We start from the raw sequence: 15,298 nt of genomic DNA on the forward strand, positions 1-15,298 counted from the left end.
CTCTGCTGCCAAGGCTCGGACGAAGTAGTCGTCACGCATGAGAGGATGCGGCAGCGACTGCTTGATTTGAGCCTTGTGCCATTCACGTAGTACTGTACGCAGAACCTTGGGAGAAGGAGCTGTGTGGGTGACTGACTCTCCATCTATTGGCGGACCATTGGGCAGGCGTTGCTGGCGTAAGCAGCAGTACTCGTACTCCGCACAAAGGAGGAGAGGCAAAGCCGTCAGCTGAGAGAAAAGAGGACAATCCCGATTTGGAGAGTCTACGCCGTCCTGCAGCTTTGACGTGAGTTCGTGTTATTGCCGTCAACGAGGAGGCACCGCTGCTGTTGCCCGAGTAAGATATCCGGTTATTCTAGAAGGAAGCACCAGCTGAGGGGGAGGCCTCGTTCAGCTAAAGGGCGTGAGGTGCAATCTCCAATTTTGGGGCTGCCGAATGCGGTTAGCGGGTCGGTCGGCAAGGCTCTCTGGGCGGCATCTGGTTAAACTCAACTGCTCCAAGCCCTCCCCGAACACCAACACCACTACCTCCCCTTCCCTCACACATATCCTGAGGGACTGCCAGCAGAGACACCGGGCTCGCTGTCCACCGTCTTCACACGTCTCCTTTCGCTCGGTCCGTCACGCCTGCATCCAAGGCCACGCGTCAAACTCTCGTCGGTCGGGCATCAAACCTGCTTCTCCACTCTGCCCGACTCGCTGGTACCCAGAGGTGTGTGACTTCCCTAACACACACTTACACAAAACATCTCTCAGTCACGGGTGCCCTTCCTCGATCGTCTTGCTGCAGCACTCTCTCTTTCAGCTGTTTTGTAAAGCAGCTACGTTGTGCCTGACCCCGTTCGCTTGTCACCGGACACACCGCCTTGCTGGCAAACTCTCGCTGACCGGAACCTCACCAGACCAGGCTGAACTTCAAAACTCCTCTACACTTCTACCAGCCCACGAACTCGACCGTCCTTAAGCCGTCCGGCTCTTTCAACGCTTCTTCTTGAAGAAGACGAACCTGCAGTATGACGACAATGGTACATTGCCCCCTTTGCTGAAGAAAGCTCTGCTTGGAACTTCTTCAAAGGCTTTACCGCCACCGGGAGCGTGTGCTAATCTCCACATAGGATCTACGAGTCGGCAACAAGTACCGTATCGGCCGCAAAATTGGTAGCGGCAGCTTTGGTGACATCTACCTTGGTAGGCTTGGCTGTTCGTCTATGAGCGTTCTCAGCCTTGACTGACTTGATGACAGGCACCAACATCATCTCCGGCGAGGAAATCGCCATCAAACTCGAGAGCGTCAAGGCGAAGCACCCGCAACTAGAATATGAAGCCCGTGTGTACAAGTCTCTTGCCGGGGGTGTCGGTATCCCGTTCGTTCGCTGGTTTGGTACTGAATGCGACTACAACGCCATGGTCCTGGATCTCCTCGGACCCAGTCTGGAAGACCTTTTCAACTTCTGCAACCGCAAGTTCTCCCTGAAGACCGTTCTTCTCCTCGCCGACCAGCTCATCTCACGCATCGAGTACATCCATGCCAAGTCGTTCATTCACCGTGATATCAAGCCGGACAACTTCCTCATGGGCATCGGCAAGCGTGGCAACCAAGTCAACGTCATCGATTTCGGTCTGGCCAAGAAGTATAGGGATCCGAAGACCCATTTCCACATCCCTTACCGTGAGAACAAGAACCTGACTGGTACCGCCCGCTATGCCAGCATCAACACCCACTTGGGCGTCGAGCAGTCTCGCCGCGACGACATGGAGTCTCTGGGCTATGTCATGCTCTACTTCTGCCGCGGCTCCCTCCCGTGGCAGGGACTCAAGGCTGCCACGAAGAAGCAGAAGTACGATCGCATCATGGAGAAGAAGATGACCACTCCAACGGAGGTCCTGTGCCGTGGATTCCCCAACGAATTCGCCATCTACCTCAACTACACGCGCTCCCTGCGCTTCGACGACAAGCCAGACTACTCTTATCTCCGTAAGATTTTCCGCGATCTCTTCGTCCGTGAGGGGTTCCAGTACGATTACGTCTTCGACTGGACCGTGTACAAGTACCAGAAGAACGCCCAGGCCATCGCCCAAGCCGCCGGCAACCAGGCCCAGCCAGAAGAGTCGGAAGACAAGACTGGACGTGTCCGCACCAACGCAGCAACCGCTGGCCAGACCGCAGCAGGGACCGGCACCATCACTGACAAGCGCCGCGGTCCAGTCAACCCGCGTCAGGAAGGCACCGGAATGTGAGTTCGATATCTGGTCCCTGTAAGGACCCTTCTCCTCAGCGTTTAGTGTTCGACGACGCTTGGCGCGGGGGGCTGTTGGAACAACGTTTGCTGACCTCGAATTCACCGTCACAGGCAGCTTCGTTCCTCTAAGCGCGGTGGTGCTGACTACCAGAGCGGCGGGTACTGATCACGAACTTTCGATAGCCCCTTGGGCGCAACTTTCAATCACTGGTACTTAGGCGGGCGTCAGCAGACTCGGCTGTCGACTCGAACAAGATACCATCTCTACTCAGCACTATGGGAAACGCGGCCTCGCCGTCCCTTTCTTCTCCTGGATGGCGACATGCAAACTCGGCATTCCTTTCTCAAATTGCTTTACCCAGGACAATCTCACAACATCTGCTTTGCGCGTGCAAGAGCGTGTTGCATCATTCAGCATATGGCCGTTCGACCGATTAGATGAGCCCCTTCGGATCCGTCAAGATACACCAACATGGCTTTGGGCGGGATGGACTGTTCACCGGTTCCACGAACGTGCTGCTTGACTGGGAACGGAAGCGGGTGTTGGCTATGAGCGCTGGTTATCCGACGCTCTATGCAAGCGGTCTGCACTGTGGTTCCGGGTTTTGCGCTGCTTTTCTCACATCTAATAATCCCCTTCTGCACTGTCTGGTTCTGTTTCTTTACTGCGTTGCTTGCTTTTTCTGCATCACAATGGGAGAGGTCTGTCTGCTTGTGGGGAGGTATCAAGATTCAGGGGACGAAACTAAATTGCAAGGCGGGATCGAGGATTCGATGGATGCTGGACAAGACGGGCATGTCTAGCTGGTGGAGTCGACTTTGATCACAAATGCCAGCAATGTATTATTGCTGCCATTGTGGTCGGGGGGAGACTGTGTGGTGCGGATGGTCAATGCAGTGCTTACCTTGCAAGCACTATCTTCACTCTGGGGAGATGTGCTTCATTGCTGTCTACATAGAAAACATATGCATGGAGTTAGCCACGGTCTTCCACTCCAGATTCAAACCGCTGTACGCGATACAAATGGTGATACAAATGGTGAACTGCCTGAAGGCGGAAAACTCGCTGGTTGGTGCGTGCATTTCGGACTTGCTCCAGGGTTCGCCGCTCTCGAGCATCAGAGTATTTCCAGCTCAAACCACCGTCCCCGGTCATTCGGTACAAATCAGACTGAAGAACCTCAATATCAATATGCTAGCTGTAAGGCAGCTTCAAACAGTATGTTGGTCTTGTAGACTGAGCCTACTCAACGCTGCAAGCCGCCACAGCGCTGAAAGCACTCGATCACTGCCTGGACGATTATTACCCAACGGCAAACGGTTACGGTTGTCGCAGCAGTATACACATACTCCGCATCGCAGGAACTTCACAGCCGCATCCAGGCACCTCGACAGCACGCAGCAAAGCTCCGCGACGAGCGTCGAACCTTTGGCAGATGCGCCACCTCCCTACATCCCACGCTCTCACAAGGAGATAGAAGCAGTTGCCAGACGGGCACGGCAGACCTTTGGCGATAGTCTACCGGAGGGCCACTTATCTTTAGAAGAGTACAATGTGTATGAGCGGTTATATGGGGCTCCAACATGGACAACAGATCTCAACGAAGTGGCGGAGCTGCAACGCGGAGAAGATGTTGAACCAGCTGTGGAAGAGCAGAGCAGAGGCTACGCATTGTTGCGGAGGGGGCAAGATGGCGAGATGGAGGAGGTGGAGTTTTACCAGGCACCGGTCCCGGAACTACAAGGCGAAGAAGCGAGCGGGTCCAGCGCATATCAGATACTGAATGGGCAAGTCACGGAGCTTGACGCAGAGCTGGAGTTTCAGACGCAGCAGCTGGCGGATATCGTGCTGGGCGAAGAGGTGGATCTGGACGAAGTAGAGCTTCCCATAGAAGAAGATGGCGAGTTCGAGGACATGTTTGAACCGGATTCATACGCAGACTCGCCCACCGAACGGACGCATCCGCTTACTGCAGCTGGCCGATTCGCGACATCACCATCCACCGTCAACCTGCCCAAAGCTACTTTTGTCGAGCCTGTCTCAGATCTTCTCGCTGGCACACCAAACAAGCATCTCACAGAGGCCGCTCACCGCACCTTTGGCGGCATAGGCCTGCCCTTCTCCACGTCCACGCCCATGATAGGCCGACCCCCTGAACAGAAGCCTATAGCTCTGGAAGCTGCCCAGGGCCAGATGACGGAGATGGAAGGGAACGTGTATATGACAGCGATCATGCCCGGCACCTACGCTGCTGCGTTAAGCACGATTGTCGAGACACGAAAGCGCCTAGGCTCCGAGTGGTTGGAATCGCTGCTTCGCAAAGAAGGCGGCCCATTCATTCTCGATGCCGGTGCTGGCGGTGCGGCCGTTCTGGCTTGGCGAGAAGTTCTTGCGGCCGAATGGGATAGGATGCACGAGAATAACATCTCTAGGGCCTCGCTACCGCTGGGCAAGGCAACAGTTCTGACCGGCTCTGATACCCTACGGCACCGTGCGAGTCGGCTGCTGGACAGTACGACGTTCCTGCCTCGCCTTCCGGACACAATTCATCCTGCAGATGAAAACAAAGCGCAGCCAAGGAAACTATACGACATCATCATCGCGCCACACACACTCCTACCACTAAAAGAAGACTACCTCCGCAAACAGCATGTCCAGAAGCTCTGGTCCCTCCTCAACCCCGCCGGCGGCGTCCTCATCCTCATCGAAAAGGGGATGCCCCGCGGCTTCGAAGCCGTCGCCGGCGCGCGAGCCATGCTCCTCGACAACCATATTACTTCCCCCTCCTCAACCTCGACCGCCGACGATCCCGCCCACCAACCGCTCCACGGGCACGTGGTCAAGGGGGAACAAGCAATGATCGTCGCCCCCTGCACAAACCACGGCACCTGCCCTATGTACACGACTCCAGGCCTCAGCAAAGGGAGAAAGGATTTCTGTTATTTTAGCCAGCGCTTCATTCGTCCGCCGTTCCTGCAACGCGTCCTCGGCGCTCATGACCGCAATCACGAGGACGTCCACTTCTCGTACCTCACTGTGCAGCGCGGGCGGGATCAGCGCGTCTCTCACGGCCTGGAGCAAGGTGATATCGCAACCACCGCCGCGTTCGCAGGACACGAAGGCGCGACGCCTACCCCCTCGACTCATCTCTCCGCCGCCGTCCCAGCGGCACCAACGGAAGCGGAAGCAGAAGCAGAAACGCACAAAGGGGTCAAGCTCACAGCCGCTGCAGCTGCCGAGCAACCCCCAATAAACCCCCTCGCCCTCCCCCGCACGATCCTGCCCCCCCTCAAGCGCCGCGGCCACGTGATTCTCGACGTCTGCACGCCCTCCGGCACGCTGGAGCGCTGGACCGTCAGCCGCTCCTACTCGAAGCGCGCGTACCGCGACGCCAGAAAGGCGCAGTGGGGAGACCTGTGGGCGTTGGGGGCCAAGACGCGGGTGCCGCGCTCTGTGCGGCTGGGGCGGCCTGGAGATGAAGGGGAGGTGCCGAGGGGCAGGAGTGTGGGCGGGGAGGGGTGGCGGAATGTCAAGAGGGCCGGGAAGGGGGGGCAGGGGAGGGGGAAGGTTAAGGGGAAGGGGAAGAGGCTTTTTGAGGTGCCGGTTGATGGGTATGGGAATGTAGTGGGCGAGGGTGTTGGGCGGGGAAGTGAGGGGAAGATGGGGAAGAAGAAGGGCGGGGAGGGGAAGAGAGGGAGGGGGAGGGGAGAGAAGGCGTTAGATATTGAGGAGATGTTGGGGATGTAAAGTGTAAAAGATTGTGTGCTTGTATCAGGGTTGGGTTTGGCTGGACGGATGGAGGAGCATTGGGCGGCGTTGTGGTCGAAGCCAGGGGGCTTACCGATGGAGCTGCATCATATAGTGTACAAAAATCCTCTTGTACAGTAGGAAATCTTAGCAATCTCACCTAACGCCTTCGCGCTCAGCATCGCGCTCAGGTTTATGAGACGAGATGGGCGTGGGTAATCGTCAAGCCTTCTCCGATACTCTGAAATGACAAAGTGTTAACGGAACTGGCCTTTGTCAGTTTATTAAGTGTGTGATTACTATCGTTCGTTTCAGGAAGGCCCGATATCTGTCAAGTCTGAGCTCAGTCTGTGACTACTTGGATTTGTGATTTCCACAGCTTCGTTCCTACCGACGCTACTATTCGATCGCCGTCGAAAATCTATCTGAAAGCTTTGGTACAAGCCCAGCATATAGGAATAACGTGCACCAGCATATCCTAGAAAGCTCTGCTCATGGCCTTCCTTTCTCTGTTCCGTTCACTCATATACAGCCATCAAACTCATCACAATCATATGAAACAGCTTAACTCGTCAGGCTATCCGCAACGGCAGTACTTCTGGCAGCTCTTCGATAGCTGTAACCCAACGTTTCGTGAGCCGTCCAGAGTCGGCATCATCACCTGGGCGGTGCCCCTTGATGCGCCGATAGGGCTCTGCATCGTCGCAAGAACCAATATGCACAGCCGGTCCACAGGCTTGCAAAGCCGAACGAGGCCCTGTCGGACCCATTCCATGGCCAACCGTCCTCCACATCGTCCCTGTAGAGATCCCGCCGCCGTGCCCTTCAACCCACCATCCACCAACCCTCCCATCCCCATAACGCCCATCACGACGGCCACCCTCACACCCTACATCACACCAACACTTCAAGCGCCCTCCTGCAACGAGCGAAATCTCACCCCTCAGCCTTCCGTAAAGCCTTCCTCGCTCTTCCAACCTCAACCTCCAGTGCCCTAAGCCGCGCCCCCAGCTCCACGAGCCGCGGTACCGGTCCCTCGACTGCTTTGACGAAGGACGACTGCGCGGCGCGGAGGGCTGGTGGGGTGAGGATGCCGAACATTGTTATTGGGTTCTTTGGTTTTGGGTGTTCCTGCTGTATAGGCTGTGTGGGGTCGGCGGGGTGCACTTCCGGCTGCCTGGGCTCTTCGGCGTCGTCTTTGGAGGTGATGGCGGCGGCAGGTGAGATATCTGCAGCGCCCATCGTGCTCTCTGGCACCTCGATCTTGATTGTCTGCCGGTTGTCGGATGTAGAGACGGCTACGCGTCGCGTAGCCCCCCCCATCCGCTCGTCGTAGCAGTCCCGTCCATATCTCACACCCCTCGGCGCACTGAAGTTTGCTTGCGCGAGAGATATGTACCCCGCAGACAGCTGTTTCTGGAGCTGCTGGCGCGCGGCTTGGTATTCGTCGAGGAGATGGAGGTAGCGTTCGAGGAGGGTGTCGAGGTTGTCGAGGAGGGCTTCGCGGGAGGGAGCGGAGGGTGGATTGGGGAGCTCAGGTGGAGGGGTTGGAAGCGTTGCAGCCATCGGTATTGTTTGTGCAGAGCGACTTATGCTGGGGCATCGAGTGCCTCGAGGGCTGGCTGGAGCTTTGGGGTGTCGAGGTCGGCTAGGAGTTAGGTCAATTGCATGTGATGGCTCGTCACGTGGGCCTTGGCACTTCCGCTAACTCTACCATTGATGGTGCTACTAAGGGAAGGATTATGGGAGTATGAGAGAGCTTTGGGAGATGTCGAAGCCCACTGGGTGGAAGCATGGCGGTCGTAACAGTATGCGAAGATATCCCCATTCTTGCACCATGTTCTGATCCAAGGCCAAAGCCCACAGCCATGCCTCAGAGCATCCATGCATCCACTCCAAGAAACTCAAAAGAGAAGATCACTGATTGTATTTACAATAACAAATGAACTAATCGCCGCACTACAGAGCCTCTCGCACCGTCACAAGCCGCACCTCGTGGCGGCCGCCCGCACCGTGATCCAAACGAATGTCAACATGCGAAACTGGTATTTCGCAAAAAGCTGAAGAAAACATCCAACCCCAAAGACCCATCCAGGGCGCCGCTGTTCGCCGTCGCAAATGCAGAACTCCTGACCCCGAAAGTTGGTAAGAGAAAGAAAAGCCCATACGTGGGCGGATAGGACGGTAGCAAGATAGCAAGGTAGCAAGGAAGCAAGGTGTACGCGACGTCCAGGGAGGGCGAGAGGACGAGGCGATGGAGACGTGTCGGTCGTAGTGTGTCATCGTAGCTTGTGGCTCTTTCATGTGTCGCCGATGCGAGGCGTCGTATGCGAGGGTAGACCGGGCAACGCTGTGCGGCCCTGCTGCATCCCCCTTCGCCGTAGGCTTCAGGGGGTGCAAGAGGGATATAGGGATAACGCGATGCTGATGATTGGAAGCAAGCCGCACGTATCCAACCCCAACAGACGATCCGCGGTGTTGTCGAGTGGCGCAAATTGTGAGCGGAAGCACCCTACTGATAGCACACCTCCCAGCAGCCTGACGGCCTTACAGGAAGGGGAACGATGTTGTCCGTTACTTCTCAGCAGTTCATCGCTCGATCTTCGGGAGCCCGTTGAGGTAGCTCATCAGACCGATGCCGGTGAGGATGACGGCAAGGGCAGCCGCGAACGGCGAAAGGTGCACAAGCTGATCTCCCTTCCCGAACTTCGTCGCCAACGCCTGGGACATGGCCTGCTCCAACTCCCTGACCTGCTCGGGAGTGACCGGCCGACCATTCTGCTCGATACCTACCTTTCTGAGCATCGCAGCTGTGCTCAGACACTGTTCCTCCTCTTCTCTCTTCTTCTCAATGTCGCCATTGGCTACTGGTGCTCGATCGGGGCTCGAAGGAGCGACTTTCTCGCCTGGACTGCTGTGGCGCCGCGGAGACCGTGACGAGGCGCGCGATGCTTGCTCATCTTGCTTTTGTCTGAGCTTCTCAACCATTTCCGCCAATGTCTCTTGCACCGCATCGCGCTCAGCCTCCGCATCTCTTCGACTGAATCGTTCCTTCTCCAACTGCTCTTTCACTTCCCCCAATTCAGCAACCAAAAGCTCAAGCCGTTTCTGCAACCTAGAAGTTGAGGCGTCAACGGCTGCCGTGTCCGAGCTCGCATCCCCAGAAACAATTTGGCGTGTGGATTCCAAGTCCTCGTTCGGAGCGGTGTCATCCAGAGCTACTAGATCCTTCTTGGACTCCATTTCTAGACGTTGCGCGCGTTCTTCTGCGCTTTCCCTAGCTTGCCGCTCTTGCGCTAGCAGCTCCTCCAGATCTTTCAAGCGGCCGTTCTGCGATTCAAGTTCCTTCTTCGCCGACGTCAAGGCTTCAACAAGCGACGTGACTTGTAAACCTTGATCAGACCGTAGCGGTGAGCTGTCAGCCATTGGTAGTTTTGGTTTCGCCGTATCACTCCTCCGTAGTAAGGGCAAAACACTTTCAGCTGTAATGCGAGCGGCGTCCGGCTTTTCGGGTAACGGCTGCTGAGGCGGCGGCGCCGGCGGATCCGAGAACCGTGCTTTCAGGTCTCCCTTGACTGGCGAGAGCTTCGACTGAGGCACGTTCAAAAGCTTGGCGCCCTCCTTCTTCAGTTCGCCTGCCAGAAGCGAGTCGACATACTGGCCCGCTCGCTGTAGGTCGATGGACTGCTGCTTGGCACTTCTGATTTCCGACTTTGCGTTTGGTTAGTAAAGGTGGTGGAAGTTTGGTAGGGTCGACTCACGTTTAGCTTCTTAACAACCTGCTCCACGGTAATGGTCTGCAGCCATGGCCGTATTAGCATGCCTGGCGTCTGACCCAATGCTCCCACGTTGTTCACCATGCCACCCATCCCGCCGCCTAGCCGTCCGTTGCTGACCATGGATCCTTGACTTCCATTCCGAGCTCTTAGCTGACCCATGTTCTGACCCATCGGTGCGTTCATCATACCACCGTTTGCGGACGGATCAAGGTCACCAAAGTTCATGTCCATCATGTTGTTGCCATTCGTGTATATGCCCGCATGTTCCACTCGCGCGGCGACCTTATGATGCACTACTGTTTTCTGGTCTTCGCTGACGATGTCGATCCCCAGCTCTAGCATGTCTTGCTCGCGCAGCTCGTGAGGATCGGAATCTCTGTTCTCTTGCGACAGCCTTTGCCCATTGACAAAAGTGCCATTTGAGGACTTGACGTCTCGAATCCATATCTTGCCGTTGCGGTCTGCCCATACTTCGGCGTGCTGTCGTGAAAGCACCTTGGAGTCAAAGTAGCCGTTTGTCGGAGTCGGTATGGTCTTGTTGTTCGTCTGTCGGCCTATGCGTAGGACATCTGGATAAAATGGGACGCTGATGGTCTTCCGCTCGAAAGTGCCGTTCATCGGCAACAGGTGGAGTATAGCAGCGGACTCCGGCTGTCCTTGCGGCCTAGGCGCGCCATTGAGCTGATTCTGCGGTTGGACGCCGTTTTGTGATGGCAGCATCGATGATGGAGTATGTAGCGCCGACAGCCCAGAAGCTGCGGACGGCCCCGACGTTGAAGAAGCCACCGATTGTGGCCGCGCTGTGGACAAACCTGCTGTGGGCTCGGCCTTCGACGGCGGCCATAGGCTGCGTGCAGGTTTCTTTCTTGCAAATCCGTCGACGGGCGCGCCGTTGGTCTGCACTGACGATGCAGAGACGGTCGAGTTCGAGGATGCAGATGAAGCAATGGACGAGGACGAGGTGGTGCGCTGGGCGGCTTTGCGAGGCATGAACATCCGAGAGACTTCGTCGGCACTCATGGAATTCATGCCGTTTGGGGCTCCGTTAGGACCGCTCCATCCTGCTCGAGAGATGGGCTGGAAGTTCGGAGGAGGTGCGACTGCCGTCATCTGCCACTACTGCAGAGAGCGACTGCCCAGACGAGAAAGCTGTAGTTGTGTGGTCCGGTTTCTCCAACCCTCTACCGTATGCTGGAAGCCCTGTGGCAATCGCCCTCAACCCCAAAAATCCAAGCGAACAACAATTGCCGAGTTTTCTCGTCGTGGTTTCATATGAATATGGCGATGCTTCGGCTAGAACATGGCGCAGCCGATTGAGCGAGGTGTGCCGCGATCTGTCGTGTGCTGCGTCGGTGTCAGCCGTGCGGTGCGACGTCAAAGCAGAGGGAAGTGCAGCGGAAGCCACAAGGCGCCAGACGCTGGACCGCTGCGGCAGTGAGGATATCCAGAGGGACTGACCGGGTTGCTACAGCGGCAGAGGTGCAAGGCGTCGTGTGGGATTGTTTTGGTGTTGGTATGGCAGTTCCAGGTCGGTTCTCCTGTCAAGGAGGAGAGAGGAACGCTTGGCGCTGTCACTAGCCGCTCGAGGTTCAGGCTCAGGTTCAGGCTCAGGTTCAGGAAGCCGGTCGACGTTTGCTGTGCCGCCCATGCGAACGCTCAGAGGTGCGTCAAGTTCGGGGCTTGGAAAGAGACAGAGCGGTTGCCTCGACAGGCCTTCGGTGCAGCGAGTGCTAGAGATGGGCGGGACGGTTTCTCTTGTGGATGGGGCTCGATGGCTTCTCGTCCGGGCCTCAACCTGAGCACGTGACATAACGCACGGATCGTTCGTTTGCGCGAGGTTCAGTCTTCCACGTTGTGGAGAGAGAGAGAGGCGGGAGGGCGGGAGCTCTGGTACGGAGACGATGCGCCTAAGAATCTAGCTACAGCTGCCACACTTCCCTCTGCAGCAACCCATCGAACTTTGTCTGAAGCCATCTGCACCACCACCTGAACATAAGGTACACGAACTTCCTGTCAAGATGCCTGTCCCTGTTGGAGGAGGAATGACGGGTCCGTCGACCTTCGACAAGCGTAAGTCCCGCGAATAAGTTGGATGGAATCTCCGTGCTGATGATCATCCAGTTAAGATGGGCGCCATGATGGGTGGATGTACGTCTTCTCCATGGCACCCCGTTGAACTCCTTCACCGTTAACCCGCTCCGCTACAGCCGTCGGCTTAATCATCGGGTTCATATTCGGTATATAGGCAGCCTGAGCTCAGACAGTTCAAGAGCCGACAGTCTGACGTTCAGCAGGAGCCACGAACATCATAAGGTTCGGGCCGGGCCCCAACGGCATGCTACGGACACTGGGACAGTACATGTTAGGATCGGCCGCGACGTTCGGGTAGGTGCTGGCAGAAGACGTCGACGACCGGGGCGCTGATCGTTGTTCACGCAGCTTCTTCATGTCGATTGGCACTACAATACGAACGGAGAGCTCGCCGATGGCAATGGAGGCATTTGCACAAGTGCATCGGTCACGACGAAGACCGATAGTAATGCCACGGCATTATCCAAGGATACCGCAGGATCAAGCGGAGCGGAGGTTTTAAGGCGACACCACATGGGAGAAGCTGCACTAGGGAAGTGCACTCTGTGGCCGTGCTCGATTGTACAAAGTGTTTGCGCTACAACGGGGATCTAACTTACTGTATGTGTAGCGGTTCCTGGCGATAAGGCATCATATCAGATTTAAGCGCGTTCAATCTGTGGCTGGAACAAGGCATCATTCTCATGTTTCGTCAAAGTCTCAGTCTGCCCTATCATCATTAACAGAGGAACTACAAGATCAGATATGACTGGTGACAAACCAGCCATCTGACACATGCGGCGAGTTCAAGAAACTTATCCCTTACTTGTTGCGGCTGTTGCGGCGCAGCTTGATTGCTGGGCAGCTCTCATCAATTGGAACTGTTTATGTGGAAGATGATGGGCGTGCATGATAGCTTACAAGATCAATAACAGCGAACGTCAGGCTAGGTTGAGCTCGGTAGATTCACTCTAAGCCGTTGCCCTGCAGCGGCTATAGGCTTCTGCCTAATTCCGATAGCTGCATTCTGTTCGTTTCTGTGCCTGGCTGCGTTGCCTTCACCAGGTAAAGACTTCGCCACACCAAACCTCGCATTCTCTCCAATCATCCTTTCAACTCACAACCACCCATACAGTCATCAGCTCTACTATCACTACGTCCACCGTCGTCGACAAAGTCACCGGTCGGACTCACTGAAAATATGGGGACCCAATCGCCCTCCCTTGAGGCGGTTGTTAGGCGTCTATTACAAGAAACGATCGGCGAGGCTCTGGCTGAGCATCAACAGCAAATCCACCGTTCACTAAACGAGCTTCGGGGGCACATCGACAGCTCGTTAAGTGAGCACCAAAAGCAAGGCGACAATGCGCGCAGTGAGCTTCGTAGTCATATGGATACCTTCATGGTGGAAATTGAGCATGCACTAAAACGCTTCAAACCGCAAGTCCCGTAAGTCGCATCTAACCTATCACTCATGAAGATTCTCAAGGCCGCCGCGCCTAATAACGTCGGCTTATTTGAACGCGTAGGTCGCCACGGGGTCTCCCGTCGGACGCAAGTGCTCGCCCAAGCACCGAAGAACCCACTCTTGCTCAGCAAGATAGAACTATAGGGAACTGTGTGTCGCGCTTGCCATTACAGCAGATTTTGCGCGACGCGACGCAACCTACGAAAGAACTGCCGTGGGAGCACCTCCAACCTGGCAGGGTGATCAGGAAACGGCTAACACCGCCAAGTCTGGCTGAAGCACTGTATTCGGAACCTATTATTTCAGCAAACAATACTGCGATCGCTCAGTCATCAGACGCACAAACCGCAACAGCCGCTTTTTGTGCCGCCGTGCTCAGCAACACTCGGCCGTTATCGCCGCCATCTCCTGGCACTTTAGTACCTTCGACGCCAGCAGCAGTGAGGGACGCCGAAGCTCGCGTCGACAACGACGGGGATGCTGTCATGAGCACCAGCGAGGAGAATGCAACGCAAATTCCAGATCCAGTACAGGCTCAGGATTCGGCACAGATACAGCTTTCCGCAGAGCCCCAGGCGAACTCACATGTAGACCATCCTGTGACTGCCGCGGAGAAGACCTTATGGCGGCAAAGCTGGGAGCTGGCAGGCCAAAAAGGAACCCTCGAGGATTTCGTGAGGCGTCAACGAACTCTAGTACAACCCCGAACTAGTAAGCTCGCGCTCGAGCGTAATCGTCTTGCACGTGGGGAACAGAACTGACTATTGCAGGTCGTGCCTCCGCCATGGCCGCTACTGATGCGATACATCAGACATACGTAATGGCGCCGCCCCCGAAGCGCCAGCGAACAACCGCCGCGAAAGCTGCTCCAAAACCTAGAGCTCGTGTGAAGCTTGCGGATCATCCAGTAGCAGGCACGGTCGCACCTGATCTCATCGGCGGTCAAGGCAGAGAAACGGCTGAGGACATTGGAGAGGAAACCGTGCTACGCCCCAAAGTTCCATCGACAACCACAACGACAACCGCTGCCGCCGAAGCGTCCCACACCCACCCCCATGTCGCCGTCTCCCCGGCCAACTACGCCGCAGCAAAGAAGACAATGGCATCGCGGAGCACGAACCCCGTTTCCTCAAAGTTTTTCGATAGTGTCGCCAACCCCGTCAGAGCAGCCAAAGGGAAGCAGAAGGCGCCAGCGAACGGAAAGGCAGGCGTCGATCCGCCTAACGATACCGCACCATCCGCCATTCCTGCTGCGCACACAGATAGCGGAGAGGACGATCCGAAGAGTAAGCCGGACCCTGCTGCTGGCACGTCAAGTCCCGGGGGAGCACCTGCCGACCTCCTCGCGCAATTCAAGCCGCGCAAGCAGAAGTAAGTGTCCCAAGCTCACACCCGGAGAATCTAGATTCGATGCAGTACTGGCTTCGAATCATGGAGCGCGGCGGTTATTAGCTATACTGAGGAACGGGTGCGCTTCGGGAACACATGCGGACAAGAATAGACCTGTGGAAAACAGCTCTGTTGCTTTTATGCGTTCGTTCTTAAGCGCGGGATCATGCAAACTTTACGGCGCATGCCCTCATGTTTGTACAACAGCACGTCCTTGGCTTCGTTTTGAGCATTGCGTAGAGTAGCTTGGAAGGGTCGCGTGATCTCGCAAGGCATCGGCTCAGTAATGCTTTGGATGGGCTAGCGCTTCATAGCATCATGAAATCTTGAAGGTAATTACAAGCGAATAAGAATCCCTTAACTTGGTATTGCTGCATGCTATCGAGCCCTAGCTGTCCCTACACCAACTCCAAGACTCCCGGTACTACCATAAACGGACGGCATACTAAGCATACACCGATAACGAAATTCCAAAAGCCCGCCGAGGCACAGAACTGTGTGTTCTGCAAAGAAAACGGATAGAAAATCTTAGAAACCGCCAAACTAAAACTCCGCACCAGAGAAGAAACGCCTCCGATCCGGTAAAAGATGACGAAAGTAGGTG

General features: G+C 56.0%; 5 protein-coding genes across 5 annotated transcripts; 3 read left to right on the forward strand and 2 right to left on the reverse strand.

Moving 5' to 3' along the window:
• Window positions 1-1,013: 1,013 nt before the first annotated feature.
• Window positions 1,014-5,988, forward strand: W97_05720 (CK1/CK1/CK1-D protein kinase; the record flags this gene model as incomplete). The annotated part of the gene is made up of 4 exons (XM_007783454.1): window positions 1,014-1,025; window positions 1,116-1,188; window positions 1,244-2,234; window positions 3,603-5,988. 4 exons carry the CDS (start codon window positions 1,014-1,016, stop codon window positions 5,986-5,988), a joined length of 3,462 nt encoding a protein of 1,153 aa, XP_007781644.1.
• Window positions 5,989-6,924: 936 nt separating this feature from the next.
• On the reverse strand, window positions 6,925-7,554 carry W97_05721 (uncharacterized protein; the record flags this gene model as incomplete). Its single annotated transcript, XM_007783455.1, has 1 exon — window positions 6,925-7,554. One exon carries the CDS (start codon window positions 7,552-7,554, stop codon window positions 6,925-6,927), a length of 630 nt encoding a protein of 209 aa, XP_007781645.1.
• Window positions 7,555-8,577: 1,023 nt separating this feature from the next.
• W97_05722 (uncharacterized protein) lies at window positions 8,578-10,787 on the reverse strand (the record flags this gene model as incomplete). The annotated part of the gene is made up of 3 exons (XM_007783456.1): window positions 8,578-8,872; window positions 8,927-9,699; window positions 9,750-10,787. 3 exons carry the CDS (start codon window positions 10,785-10,787, stop codon window positions 8,578-8,580), a joined length of 2,106 nt encoding a protein of 701 aa, XP_007781646.1.
• A 998-nt stretch (window positions 10,788-11,785) lies between these two features.
• Window positions 11,786-12,360, forward strand: W97_05723 (uncharacterized protein; the record flags this gene model as incomplete). Its single annotated transcript, XM_007783457.1, has 5 exons — window positions 11,786-11,837; window positions 11,889-11,915; window positions 11,975-12,004; window positions 12,059-12,152; window positions 12,207-12,360. 5 exons carry the CDS (start codon window positions 11,786-11,788, stop codon window positions 12,358-12,360), a joined length of 357 nt encoding a protein of 118 aa, XP_007781647.1.
• Window positions 12,361-14,089: 1,729 nt separating this feature from the next.
• W97_05724 (uncharacterized protein) lies at window positions 14,090-14,680 on the forward strand (the record flags this gene model as incomplete). The annotated part of the gene is made up of 1 exon (XM_007783458.1): window positions 14,090-14,680. One exon carries the CDS (start codon window positions 14,090-14,092, stop codon window positions 14,678-14,680), a length of 591 nt encoding a protein of 196 aa, XP_007781648.1.
• Window positions 14,681-15,298: the final 618 nt, after the last annotated feature.

This window comes from Coniosporium apollinis (assembly GCF_000281105.1).
Source record: "Coniosporium apollinis CBS 100218 chromosome Unknown supercont1.26, whole genome shotgun sequence".
Lineage (NCBI taxonomy): Eukaryota > Fungi > Ascomycota > Dothideomycetes > Coniosporium > Coniosporium apollinis.